We start from the raw sequence: 14,085 nt of genomic DNA, 5'->3' as shown, positions 1-14,085 counted from the left end.
TTCCATCTTGGCCAATGTGAAGTCTCTTTCATGCCTACGAAGAACAAGAGTGTTGAAAGGGAAGAAAGAGGGTGAGAGAAAAATAATAGAAGAGGGATGTTGCATTTCTCTCTTCAGTATGTCTGCTCCCTCCTCCCTCCTCCCTCCACACCATCCAAGGACATTGCAAATAGGCTTCATGTAGTTTTCATTCCTTACTTGAAAGATGTGTACATTTGCCTGCTCTCACCAGACGTTGAGATAATGAAGCAGCCCCACAGCCATTAACAATTGCTCCATACCAACGTATATCTATACATAGGAGAGAGAGAGAGAGAGAGAGAGAGAGAGCGAGAGAGGGGAAAATAACAAAAGCAGTGCAGAGAGTAGACTGAGAGAACTCTCTTTCTTTATCTCAACCGTGAGAACTGATCAATGATTCCGGGCCATATCGAGGAAGAACCAAGTGGTTTCTCTGACATTTATCCTATTGTTGTACTTTCCTTGTAGTGGAGATTTAAGAGGTATGAGTTTGATGGGTTATAGGAGCTGTGCGGGAATAAGGGAAAGGAAACAAGCAAAGAAGGAGAAAGCAGGGCTGATGTAAAAGAAAGGAAAGCAGGGGAACTATCCTTTTACTGTCACCTCTGATGAAATCCCTCTGGCTTCTGGGATCATCCTCGAGAGGCTTCTCCAAAAGGTGTGATCTTGATGGGTTCTTGGGTTGCTGAAGAAGAGTTGGAAATATCGGGTGGCTGAAGAAGAGTCGGAGGGGGGAACTGCCCTTCTCCCCCCCACCCCATCTGATGATAAATTCCACTTGAGCAGTTGGGTTATGTTTCAAGATCTCTTCTTTAGCCTAACGCCTGTGAGGAGAACAACAGGGAGTGGGCAGCTGAATAAGAATAAGAGGAGGAAGATCTTTCCTCGTCTCCTAGCTGATGATATATCCGGCGGATCACAGAGAAACCAACTTGGCTTGCCTCAAAAGCTCATCTTGCAGCTGTTCCTCTGGTAAAGTTGGCATCTTGGTTTGTAGGCTGTTTGGGATTTCTCCGTGGATCGAAAGCTTATTTGTGTGATGTCTCAGGTATTTCCAAAGCTTGGACGGTTTGAGTTCTCACAAGGATGTCCCAGCATTGCTTCTCCTTTTCTGATGGCAGACGATGCAAGCATTGTCAAACATGGAGAAACATGTTATTTCTGTTGGTTCTCGGTGGTCTTAGTTGCTCCATCTGGTTATTGTGGGGATTGGAGGACTATGGGGTTTTGGTGAGGATTAGGGACTTGCAGAATGAGAGAATGCAGTCACCATTTGATCGATACAACCTTAGCAAAGATCAGCTTCAAGCCCTGGCTTTGCTAATCTCTTCATTACAACAGGTATTTCCCCTCTTGTCTATATCTAAGTACATGTGCCTGTTAGAACTCGTAACGAAAAAACGTTCAGAGAACAACTTATACCAAAGCATAAGTAATTTCAAAGTCCATTGATATACACCTTTGGTTTTTGCAACAACAGAACCCTTTATGTTATTAATGGGAAAATATATGGTGCATTTGTGTCACTGCCATAAATCAAACATATTTAGAATTTGTTGACTCTTTGGGTTCTTTGTTTTAAAAAATTGCAATAGCTTCTCAGTTATCTTTGAGAAGTTAGTTGCTGTATTATTAAGAGTAGCTCTCCTTGCTAGCTCCAATCACATATTAGAGCTTTTCGGTTGTGCGACAGGGAAGATTCTATGAGTGGATGAACAAGCCTGTAACTGGTGAAATACTTAGCAGTAGCCTGTTACATTCATTGTCAGAACTGCAGTCAGAAACGGATGATTCCCAAGATCAACAACATCGGAGGAGGAATAACATAGTCTTCCAGGGTCATTGTCCAACTCAAAGTGATCCTGTCCTTGTTAGGTCTGCACAGTTATCACCTAAGGGACATTATACACAAGATATTTTGCCTTCTACAATAAACAGTGATGAAATCTCTCTGAAGGTATGTAAACTTCCTTTATTGCATTTCAATGAAAGAATCAATGACTGTTTTTTGTTTAATTGTAACACTAATATCTGAGAAGTAACAAAACAACATTAGTATCTAGTTTGTATATGTAAATTACCTCATGTTCTTATATTAACCATGTATTATATTATTCTTTTCCTGATGCAAAAGTTTCCTCGTACTAATACAATTTATATCTTTTCTTTTCTAGACTAGTATAAACATTTCTTTGAAGCATATAGAGTTGCACTAGGTAAGGTTGCTCCTCTGCGACATAGGAGATAGGGTTCGAATGATGGAAATAGTCTCTAAAAATATAGATAAGGCTGCATTGACCCTCATCATATCCCGCATTAGCGGTAACCTCGTGCATTGGGCACACCCTTTTTGGTATTGCATTGCTAAATAGAGGTAAAATTGAATATAATTGGCTTTGTTTTATCAATCCAAAATGCAAGCTACAATATTCTAATATTTGGGCCTGTCTACATGATGCTTTCCTACCACTGGGCTCTGTTTTGGATAATATCATTGGTCAAACTAAGATCAGTCATTCTCTTTTTATTAATTCTAATAAAATTTTCTTAAGATTCCATTTACATCTCCTCACATCATTATCCTTGTAGACTCACCTTGTCTACTTGAAGTGTTGGACATGTCCATACCATACCAACTTATTTTCTTTCAGTTTTTATTTTGTAGCTACACTTAATTGTTCACATATGTAAACATCTTGTGTTCTATCTTTTCTAGTAATCCTATGTCCATCTCAACATCCTCATCTCAGCAACTAACTTCTTACACATGTTGGCTTTCATTGTCGTTCCAGCTTTGTTCATGGATGTCACTTTTGTAGTTTTACTTAAGTATGCTTTTGCTTTTTAACATGTTCTCAATGCCTTTTATATGTATCTAATATTTGTTAGATAACATTTAAACAGTTAATATTTTTGTGTTGACAATGAGAAATCTGAATGGAACTAGAAGAACTTGAGCAATTGCTCTTTTGTTTACTTGTTTTCTCTATGATGTTAAATCTAAAAGTTTTCGTGGCATCATCCAAAACAGTTCACTTTCCATAGTGTAATAATCAAGGTTCGCTGTACCGTACCATACCGGCGTTTCGACCCGGGCTCGGTACGGTACGGTACCGGTGTACCGGGCAGTACATCAGGGCGTACCGAGCGGTATGCCCTGGTGTACCGAATAATTTTTTATTTTTTTCATACTGTAGCGGTACCGGGCGGTCCGCGTACCGATAACCTGTCGGACCGGTATGTACCGCCCGGTATGGGCGGTACACTTTGGTACGGCAGACGTTGGTAATAATTACAATATTTTTGGAGCTTGAGAATCTTGAGTGTTGCATATTTCAGCTGATTTTTCAAGTTGGGCAAAAATTTTTAAAAAAATTCCTCCCGTTGGGCAAAAATTTTTAAACAAAAAATTAAACCATCGCACCCTGTTTTCTGCTTTGAGTTTGTGAAGCACTAGCTCATGTGTTTTGTATATTTGACATTCTTTAGAAATTAGCTATCCATATACTTTATATTTATGTCAATCCAACATTTACTAATTGCATATCCATATACCACTCATGTAGAACCTGGAAACTGCATCACACAAGAGGGAATCAGTAAAAACCATACAAGAGCATCACAAAGTGTTGTCGAAGATACTGTTTAACATACATTGTCTGGTAGTCCGACTAGTAGTGCATTTTATAGGATTTGCTGTTGGCAAATTCTCAAATCCCCCAGATCAGTTTCAGCATCAGAAGCATTACAAACCACAAAATTCTAAGTATAGTGGAAAATGGAGTAAGAAGTTCCTATTTCTAGGAATCTTTCTTGGTCTCTTAGTGGCCATGTGGATATTTGTAAGCATGAATGCAGATATTACTGAAAGGAGAAAGGACACTCTCATTAACATGTGTGATGAGAGCAAGGTATGCAATTTCGAATAGTATTGCCCGGTACGGGCGGTACGTACCGGTCCGACGGCATACCAGTACGCAGACCGTCCGCTACAGGACGGAATGTGCTACAATGCTACAGTAAGAGGAAGAAATATTTAAAACTGCTCGGTAACAGTGATACAGTGCTCCAACGATCAAATTGACCATTGAAGCCCTTTCTCATAGTATTTAAACCATTCTTCTCCCCTATTTCACTCTATTACATTCTCATACTCTCTTAAACTATCTTAAACTTTTTTTTTCTCACATTTATGCTCTCCTAAACTCTACAAAACAACGATTTATGAATTGAATCGAGGCTAATTTGAGAAATATTAAGAGGAAAAACTTTCTAATCAATAGGTATGTTTACATAAGGACAATCCATAATGGACTGAAATATGAACCTTGCACAAGATATTCTTTAAAGCTCGAAAAAGATATGTGATACTATTCTTACCTAATTTACATTGATTTTGCTAAACTTATGCTATTACTATATTTATTTCTAACTTAAAAACCCTATCCTAATTTTTTTTATTATTTTCAGGTATTTTTTGAGAGTTTTACACATAAATTAGGTATATCGCTTGGTACACCCTGGCGTACCGCTAGGTACATGGTACCGTATCGTACCGAATCAACCTCGAAACACCGATACGGTACGGTATTGCATACCTTGGATGAGAGAGCTCAAATGCTGCAGGATCAATTCAATGTAAGCATGAATCATGTACATGCATTAGCCATTCTAGTCTTGACTTTTCATCATGGGAAGCAACATTCTGTTATTGATCAGGTACTTATTCTGTTGATATATTCCATATTTCATTTTGAATTTTCTACTATGATTGTGAGATTAGCTAAATAGTGATATTTTTTAGTTATCTGTTGCTTTTGTTTCAGGATCATGTGAGCTAGTTTCTGAGAATAGTTTAAGATTTCTAGAAGAAATTCCTTTATCTGATATGTGCCATTACTTTGAAAATCCTTTATTAGTATTTATGAAAATTTTCTTTCATTTTATTTTGAACCTTCATTTCACTAATGCATATTAGACTATGAGCACAACCATCAAATCGATACAAGCTCATGTTTTGATGGTTGCTGCATATATGAGCTAAAGTTTACCATTGCCAGCTTTCATACGAAAGAAATCTAGATTTATCAAAAATATTCTGAGGAGATGTATGTAGAAGAAAAGTTTGTGCAGGTACACACTACTTTACTTCTTATGAAGATGCATAATATAAAGAACCTTTTTTTCAGAAGATGTACATCTCTTATAGACAAAACTAGGAAGTCATATAGAGTACCATAAATAGGTCTACATTATTTGACTTGGAAACCAGAGAGTTGAAAGTTGAGAAAAATCTCCACAAGTAGCCTTATACTATTTCACTTGGAAACTAGAGATTTATAGTTGAGAAAAATCAAAAATTTAATTTATTAACTTTTAAAGTCTTTCTGGCAAAAAATATTTGCAGAGTACACAGCAAGGACAGCATTTGAAAGGCCACTGATGAGCAGGGTTGCCTATGCTTTGAGAGTATTACATACAGAGAGGGGGCGGTTCGAGCAGCAGCATGCATGGAAAATAAAGAAGATGGAGACTGAGTTCCAGTCCCTAGTTAAAGATGACTACAATCCTGAGAAACTTGATCCCTCACCTGTTCAAGATGAATATGCACCTGTTATATTCTCACAGGAAACTGTATCCCACATTGTATCTATTGATATGATGTCTGGCTAGGTGGCTACATATGCTTATTGTCTTTCCATAATAACAAGTATCTAGATTCGTGATGACTCACAGATCTAGGATTTCCATTTTTCCAAATGAGATAATTTGTTTCCTGAACATAGTGGTAAGATTATGAATACATAATTAACTGTTTTATAAATGTGATTTTACCTTCATGCCAGAAGACATGTAGATTCTCTTTTGGCAAGCTTTAAAAACGTAGATCTGGATGTTTCATGCGAGAACAATCTGGTTAAGTTCTTTATGCCTCTACTGTAGCAGCAAGCAGCAAATGCTAATCAGATAAATCAGATATTGGATGTCTAAAGTAATGTCAAACTCAACTTTCACAATATGCAAGCCACATTTTATCATTCCTATATGGTAATTCTTGTGGTGGAAGCCAATGGAAAGAACAGTTTTCCAAGTTACCCTTGGATACTTGTTCCAATTTCTGTTCATAATTAGAGAGTTGAAACCTTAATAGGATTTTACTGCATTGACTTTGTAGTGATTCACTAGTACTGTCTTAAAAAACAACGAGGTCAGGGACTAGAAACTCCTGGAGGGTTGAACGTTTGCCAATATCATTCCAGATACATGTGATACCCTCAAGTGCATGAAAGCATTAAAGTGAATTTGGATCGTTTGATAGATTTGAGGACTGTCTGGGTTATTTCATATGTGTTTCTGCTTCAGAAGTGCAATGATTAAGAGAATAGCAAATGAACCACAAGCTTGCATGAGTTCGTGTTATCCAGTGGCGGATAAATTAATTCGAAACTGATTGGCATGTTATATATCTGGCCAGGTTGAAGTAGGAATTTTAGTAGGCAGAGGTGTCTAGATTTGTTGGAATGGATAAGCAAAAAAAAAACAAAGGTGTAAAGAAGCTAAACATGAGGGAGTATCTGTAAGATTTGCATGCCCTTTCTCATGAGGGAGTATCTGTAAGATTTACATGTCTTTTCATCATATGGAAGCAGCTACTTTTGGCGACAGAGAGCCAAAAATCCGAAATGGCTTCTTTGTGATGTTCTCATATCCATTACATTATTGAATATCATCTGTGCAGTTTCTAATACAAGCTCATTTGTTTTACTTGTTTATATGAACATTTTTTTTACATGCATATTATGCAACAACTTGTAATAGTGAAAATTATTGATACAATCATAAAGTATGATGCAATCTTCAAGCTAATCTTTTCATTTAATATTGCTCTCAGGAAGACCATGAGAATATGCTGCGAGCAAGGGCTGCTGGGAAGGGGGTCTTAACTTCTTGTAATCTTTTGAAGTCCAATCACCTTGGTGTGGTGCTCACATTTGCAGTGTACAAAACTAACCTGCCTCTGAATGCTACACCACAAGAGCGCATTGAAACTACTGTAGGGTAGCACTATCTGCTATTTGCTTTTGAATAGTTGCAAAAAGCCAAATTGTTTTAGTTTCTCTCCTATTTAACTTTTTGCAATTATTATCTTCAACAGATACCTTGGTGCATCATTTGATGTCCCATCTTTGGTGGAAAAACTTCTTCAGCAACTTGCCAGCAAACAAACCATCATTGACACAACAAATGTTTCTGCACCTATTAGGATGTATGGTCCTGACACTGCTGCTTCTGGAGAGATGCATATTAGTTACGTTGATTTTGGGGATCCAACCCGGAAGCATGAAATGCATTGCAGGTATCCATCTTAATATAAAAGCCTACATATGATATCAAAATTAGAAAATGATTCTTCCTTATCTGCAGTTAGTTTTCTGGATCCAGATTCAAGCACAAGCCTCCACTACCTTGGTCAGCAATAACCATGTCAGTAGGGGTTGCAGTAATTGTTCTTCAAGTTGGGCATATATTTCATGCAGCTTTAAACCGCATTGAGGAGGTAGAAGATGATTATTGTCAAATGAGAGAGCTGAAAATCCAAGCAGAATCTGCTGATGTTGCAAAATCTCAGGTTATTCATTCTCTCTCATCTTATACGAATTAAAATTGTATATGACTTGCATGCTGTCTTAAATTGCACTCTTCACAACAATTTTTTTGTGGAGTTTGGAGAATTGCACTTATTCTTATTGTTATATGAACCTTTTGTTTTTAACTCTTAAATTGATGTGTCATTTCTGTTGGTTGTAGTTTCTGGCAACAGTTTCCCATGAAATCAGGACTCGGATGAATGGTGTCTTAGGTTTGTGACATTTAGATCATACTGGTCTCTAGAGTTGGCTTTTTATCATCCGTGAGAAATTTTATAATGAAGATGTTTCTACCAATTCAGGTATGTTGCAGATGCTGATGGACACAGATATTGATTCAACCCAACAAGATTTTGCAATGACTGCTCAATCAAGTGGAAAGGCTCTGATAGCTCTAATAAATGAGGTTCTTGATCAGGCTAAGATAGAATCTGGCAGACTTGAACTAGAAGCTGTTCCTTTTGATCTTCGTGATGTTCTGGACAATGTGCTGTCTCTTTTTTCAGATAAATCACAAGCCAAAGGCATAGAGGTAAAAATCTGAATTAGAATGATTTGATTGACTTCAAGTACTTCTCCACCACATTGTCACTTTTGATCTTTTTTTCCTCTGGCGATAATTTTCCTTTCTGGAAACCAGATGGCAGTGTATGTATCTAAACGAGTTCCAGAGATTCTAATTGGAGACCCTGGAAGGCTCAGGCAGATCATCACAAATCTTGTTGGAAACTCAGTGAAGGTTAATTGCTCATCCAATTTCTTGATCATACAAGTAGCACATTAGAGCTTGGTACTTGCTGGTTTTTGTAGGTGTGAAAATCAAGAATATGTTTTAGCATAATTAAATATCCATGTTTGTGTTTCCTTCCAACAATATTTTTGGTAAAAATGTATAGCCATCTTGATGGTAATTCTGGTCTTCTATAGTCTATACAACCTCAGATTCTTTAAAAGGTTAATATTTCCATCTCTACCACCAGCTGATTTAGCTCAAACTTGATTTAGTTGTCTGGTACTCATATGGTGAAATAGACACTCTTATGAGTTTACTTGTTTAAAGTTAAATAGGCAATATTTAGCACTTCTTTTCCTGCCATTCTACCTGTTCAGGGTAAAGTTGCAGTTCTGTTCCATATCAACTCCGAGTCTGTGAATACCATTGTCGATGAACTACAACCTATATGCTATGTATTGTTCCATTATTTTCATTTTTTTTCTAAAAAATAACACTAAAGATTGTTTGGGTTCAACTAGTCCAGTTGTGTATGGTGGTTGTTTTTCTTCCCAGATTCTTCTTCATTGTATGGACACAAATTATGACATCAGACATTTATTGAGATTCCTATGTTGGCAATAGGAAAAATCTAACTTCCTAATAATCTTGAGAACAATTTGTAGTTTCTAAATTTGACTAAGACAAGGAAGTCATTTAATAAATCTCCAGTATCAGCTTTTTTATCAATTTCTGCTCTCAGATTCACTCCCATTATTGAGATTCTGAAGTTTATTTTGAGCCAATGCCTCAATCTAATATATTACCTTTGTTATCTATACTAGGTCAAAAGTAGATGTGAATCAGCTTTTTGAATCTGCTGTGCTTATAGCAAAGACAAGATTAGTTCTTATTGGGTATTAGCTACATAATATATCAAATAGTTTTGTCTCTTACTAGTTACAGCCTTTGAGGATGCATGGATGTATGCATATCATAGTTAATTTGAGTTTACATTGCCTTTGAATTGCTGCTTGTCTGTGGAAAGCACTAGGCATGGAGCACAAGAGGCAGCAATTCAAAGGCAATATCAATGCCACTTCAAAGTCTTCTCAGTGGAAAAAACATCCTAGTTGTTGATGACAATGCAATCAACTGTAAAGTCGCTGCTGCTGTTTTAGAGAAATATGGCGCTACAGTTACAAGTGCAGACAGTGGGAAGGAGGCTATTAAAATGCTACAACCTCCACACAATTTTGATGCTTGCTTTATGGATGTTCAAATGCCAGAAATGGATGGGTATTTTTCATTGCCTTTCTTATTGTCAATAAGATGGTCGTCTTTTCTGTTTTGGCTATTTAAGTTTGCTATGTTTCATGAAGTGCACTGAATCCATGACCACACCTCATATGAGGTTTTTTGAATCCCTATTGTCTTCTCTATTTAGAATCATTGCATAGAGCATCATTCACCAAAGACCATTCTGTTTTGACAAACTTATTCTTACACCTTAGAATTTTGTGTCTATAAGCTAGGACCAGTTTCAATCTGAGAGGATAAGTGGTGTTGACCACTATTTCAAGGCCTTGGCAAAATTGGGGCAACCTTACCATGACACCCAGGCTTGTCATCTAAGGGCCCTTGCCACATTCTAATTAAAAAAAAATCAAATCTTCAAAATTTACTGTAGAATGCATTTGTTATATCTATTTCTTTTTTGTTTTCTGGCTATTTTGTTATTGACCTATGAATTTATCATGGATTTTTTATTCATCTTTTATTTTCTGCATTCAGTATTGCATTACTTCTTACTTTTTAGTTAATATATTGCTACTGCCCCTGTTAAATGATTACTAGCTATTGTTCTTTCTTATTATTTTCAATTAACTTCTTTATCTAAGAATTTTAAGAATGTCTTCATGACTTTATGTATATGGAAATAAACAATTCATTGTAATCCATTCTCAACTAACCAAAATCTTTTCTTAAGAATTTATTAACAAAACCACAAATTTTTTGGTTTGTTAGTGGGCTTTCTTTGAAGACTTTGAGATATATTTCTTATTTTTTGCAGCTTTGAAGCCACAAGACAGATCCGTCTCATGGAAAACATAGTCAATGAGCTGATCAGGTCCGGAGGATGCATCACTGGAATTATATAGCAATGTAGTTCATTGGCACATACCTATACTAGCTATTACAGCCGTCGTTATTCAAGCAACACATGAAGAATATCTACGATGTGTTATGGATGATTATGTATCAAAACCTTTTGAAGCACAGCAACTATACTCTTCTGTAGCACAATTTTTCGAGTCTGATATGGTGGATGGAATGTCATGATGGTTTAAAGATTTCACTGCTAAGAAGTTATTCTGGTTTTTGTTCTAAAGCACTTTATCTAGCACACCTCAAGGTGGTCAGAGAAGACAATGCCTAAGCGAGTGCGGAGAAGCATCACAGTCAATCAAGCTTGACCAACCTTGTGATTTTCTGGTCTGGTAAGCCATTATGCACACCTATTCCTATTTATTTAGAAGTTCACACTTCAAATTGACCTTCTCAGTACATCACTGATGGCTCCTCAAGATTAATTTTTTTGTGGCTTAGAAACAGCAGTTACTATTTCCTGCATATAATAGACTGGTGTCTCTTGCATACTAGATTGCTGTTTCTTGTGCACAAGAGCATTCCCTAGAATGGCTCTCAACAGGACCAAGAGGCTTTAGGCCCCATCCATCTCCCATAATCACTTGTTTGTTGCATAATGGAAGAATGTTCTGGTTGTTATGCATGAGTAGACAGACAGTAGTCATGCAACCACTTTGGTCACCTAGTTGGATATCTGGTTGTCAAACCACTGAAAGCCTTGTACATTAAATAACATCATTTCATAAGAGTGATCCTTTCTATAGATTGGGTGGATTAGTCTTATCCACCAGCCTGGTTATTGTGAGATACTGACAAGCATTGCAGAACAGTAAGTAGAACTGATTAAATTGTGTCAACCAAGTTCTTAAACCAAATTGATTAAAGATCAGCCATTTAAATATACAAATACTGTTTGCAGCAAGCTAGCTTCTCCTTTTGCTATTCACAAGCCTTGTGAATTAATAAAGGTAGGAGCATCAAGGTAGAAAAAAGATGGCACTTGTAGTACTTCTTGCAGCTAATTCAGAATCACATTATAAACTTTCAAGTAGTTCATTCTTTTACTTTTGATACTCGGGGGTTTAAATAGGTGCTTGGTGAGGCGAGGTGAGGCCCGAGTACCTCACAGATTTGCCAAGCGACGTGCTTCAGTGAAGCGCCTACTGGGCTCTCACTTGAACCCAGGCGGCGAGCGCCCGACTGAAACCGAGCAACCTAGCACCCTACAGTTTGGTTGAACAGTAGCTAGTTGGTTCGATTGAACCAACTAATCTACATAAAGTTACTTTACTTGCAAAACCCACCTCTTGCCCTCTCGTGCGACCTCGAGGAACCCTAGAGCAGCCTTTGCCTCCATCGCGTCTTTGTTGCTGCCTCCGCAGCCAATGCGTAGAACCGATGTTTCCTCAGCCGTCGACGAATGGGTCTAAAGGTGTAGCTTTTATGTGTAGTTCCCTTTGTCGTCGTTGCTTTTGTGTGCAGCTCCTTTTACCATCGAGGGAGAGAACCGCAGCTTCCTACGTCACCAATGGACACATCTAAAGCTTCCTATGCCCACGACATCATTGTCCACAACTTTCGTCTTCGTCATCCGAAGCTTTCATCGTTGCTATTACTGTCGTCCTTAGCTTCCTCCGCCGCTGTTGTCGTTCGCAGCTTCCTCCACTGCCATCGCTGTCATCCAAAAGTTCCTCCATCATTGTCGTCCCCTCCTTCCCCACTTTCCACTGTCGCTGACTCTTTACTCCCCTCTAAGGCTCTAACTATTGTTAACAGTAGATCGTTAACTATTGTTATCATATAATAGTCCCTATTTAGATTTTAACACTGTTAATCTCTATTTAGATTAGACCGAGCAAGTGCCTAGCGCCTCAGGCATTTTGGGACCTTGGTGCTTAGCACTTTTTACATCACTGTTGATACTTAAAACTTACATTTTTGAACCCATATGGTAGCATTCATGAACAGATAGCTTGGTGTAATCTTTAATTGTTGAATGATTTCAGCTAAATTGGACTTTTTTCTCAATGTTATTCTTTTTATGAATCCTCAGAAAGCTGGTCCTAGATGTTAAAATATAATTAATCTGTCTAAAGATAGAATATTATTGTCTAGTTAAGCTGATGTTAGATTTTGTCCAGGAGCACTCAGCTACCAATTCTACAGGTACTGCTTGCCACTCTGGTGTTGTGCTATTATTGTAAAATGATTAATAAATTTTATTCATTCATGCGATTTAATTATAATTTGGAGATTTAGTGTGGAGATATGCCATTTTTTTATACTGCGAATTGTAGATAGGCAGGCTATAGCCCTAGGATAATGCCTTTGATTGTTGTATGCCACCATAACTTTGGGGCCAAATGCTGTAAATTTACCGGATCTTTGTGATATATTATAAGATCATGTTATTTTAATGTGCCTATAGCAATATTCCTTTGGTACAAACAGCATCCATGGAAGTCTTTGTTGAACTCGTATCATTTTCCTGTCATCTATTGCTCTCCCAATCTTAATCATCCTTTGACATGTTTCTAGTAGTTTGATCGATAGCAATGATCACTCCTCTCATTTCCTCATGTTTTGTTATAATATTGCTAATAGCTTGTGATACAGTGAATGTTGTTAATGACTATTATCGGCTATTAAGTGGGTAACTGTCGTTTAACTGCTGTGGCAGTCTAACAGCTTTATTCTGATGTATGGTATCTTTTTCTCATTATACCTGACATGAACAGGCAATGAGCAGAAGAGATATATCATGTTATCCAACTTGGGCGAGAGAGAATACAACAGCAGAGCAACTCTATGGATGTAAATTAGGGTTTGATTCATGAGAATGAGCTGACACAGATACATCAGTACAAGAATTCTGGCTGGTGCACAGTTTGATTGCTTTTTTTGCACAGAATGTGGTATTTAAAGCTGAAGCTTATGAAGACATCAATCTAGTGGCTGGCACCTGATATTTTCCAAGAGACCTAGTTTTTGTTCCTGACAACTAAGGAACAATTTGTTTCGAGGATTTCTTTGCCCTGAGGATTTGATGCCAGAACATCTTATTGTCAGTACAGTTCCTGATCCATGCATTAGTTACCAGCTTGGCTTCAAGTTTTATGCAGATTAAACCCCATCTTTCCTGCTTCGTCATTCAACTAGAATGCTTCCGAATCATTCCATGAATCACTGAGACTGCCACAGCTGACAAGGTGTTCATTCCATTTTTGTTTTGAAGCTGTGGAATTAATTTCAATGTGCAGCAAAATCTTTTCTGTTGATTATACTCCATGGTAATTGAAATGTACTACCAGTCGATGCGACAAATTTGTTCTTCTTTATCATGTCAACCCCACAATTCTAGGAAATCATGTGAATGATTGAGAAGGACATCCATGTAAGATATGGAGCATTAACTGCAATATTGCAATCCAACACACCAAACCTTGTCAGAGATGGGAAAGAGCTTCTTATCCTTTCAACATTTTGCATTTAGAGAAATTCACATTAGTAATCAATCTATTTTTCTCTTGAATTGCTCTTCAATCCTCCAAG

At 37.4% G+C, this 14,085-nt stretch overlaps 1 protein-coding gene across 2 annotated transcripts; it reads left to right on the top strand.

The window, feature by feature from the left end:
* LOC103994875 (probable histidine kinase 5) lies at positions 1–13,798 on the top strand. Of its 2 annotated transcripts, XM_065183700.1 has the most exons (13): positions 1–993; positions 1,070–1,362; positions 1,715–1,978; positions 5,429–5,694; positions 6,914–7,080; positions 7,178–7,378; positions 7,465–7,651; positions 7,831–7,882; positions 7,973–8,202; positions 8,311–8,409; positions 9,431–9,681; positions 10,457–10,883; positions 13,272–13,798. In XM_065183700.1, exons 5-11 carry the CDS (start codon positions 6,929–6,931, stop codon positions 9,434–9,436), a joined length of 927 nt encoding a protein of 308 aa, XP_065039772.1. In that variant the 5' UTR covers positions 1–993; positions 1,070–1,362; positions 1,715–1,978; positions 5,429–5,694; positions 6,914–6,928; the 3' UTR covers positions 9,437–9,681; positions 10,457–10,883; positions 13,272–13,798. The 2 variants fall into 2 exon arrangements, with proteins under 2 accessions (XP_065039772.1, XP_065039780.1); XM_065183708.1 differs by lacking the exons at positions 1–993; positions 1,070–1,362; positions 1,715–1,978; positions 5,429–5,694 and having other exon boundaries at positions 6,918–7,075.
* Positions 13,799–14,085: the final 287 nt, after the last annotated feature.

This window comes from Musa acuminata, chromosome BXJ1-1 (genome assembly GCF_036884655.1).
Source record: "Musa acuminata AAA Group cultivar baxijiao chromosome BXJ1-1, Cavendish_Baxijiao_AAA, whole genome shotgun sequence".
In the NCBI taxonomy this organism is placed as follows: Eukaryota; Viridiplantae; Streptophyta; class Magnoliopsida; order Zingiberales; family Musaceae; genus Musa; species Musa acuminata.
Note: the sequence above shows the minus strand (reverse complement) of the source record. Positions and strands in the feature narration are given on the sequence as shown.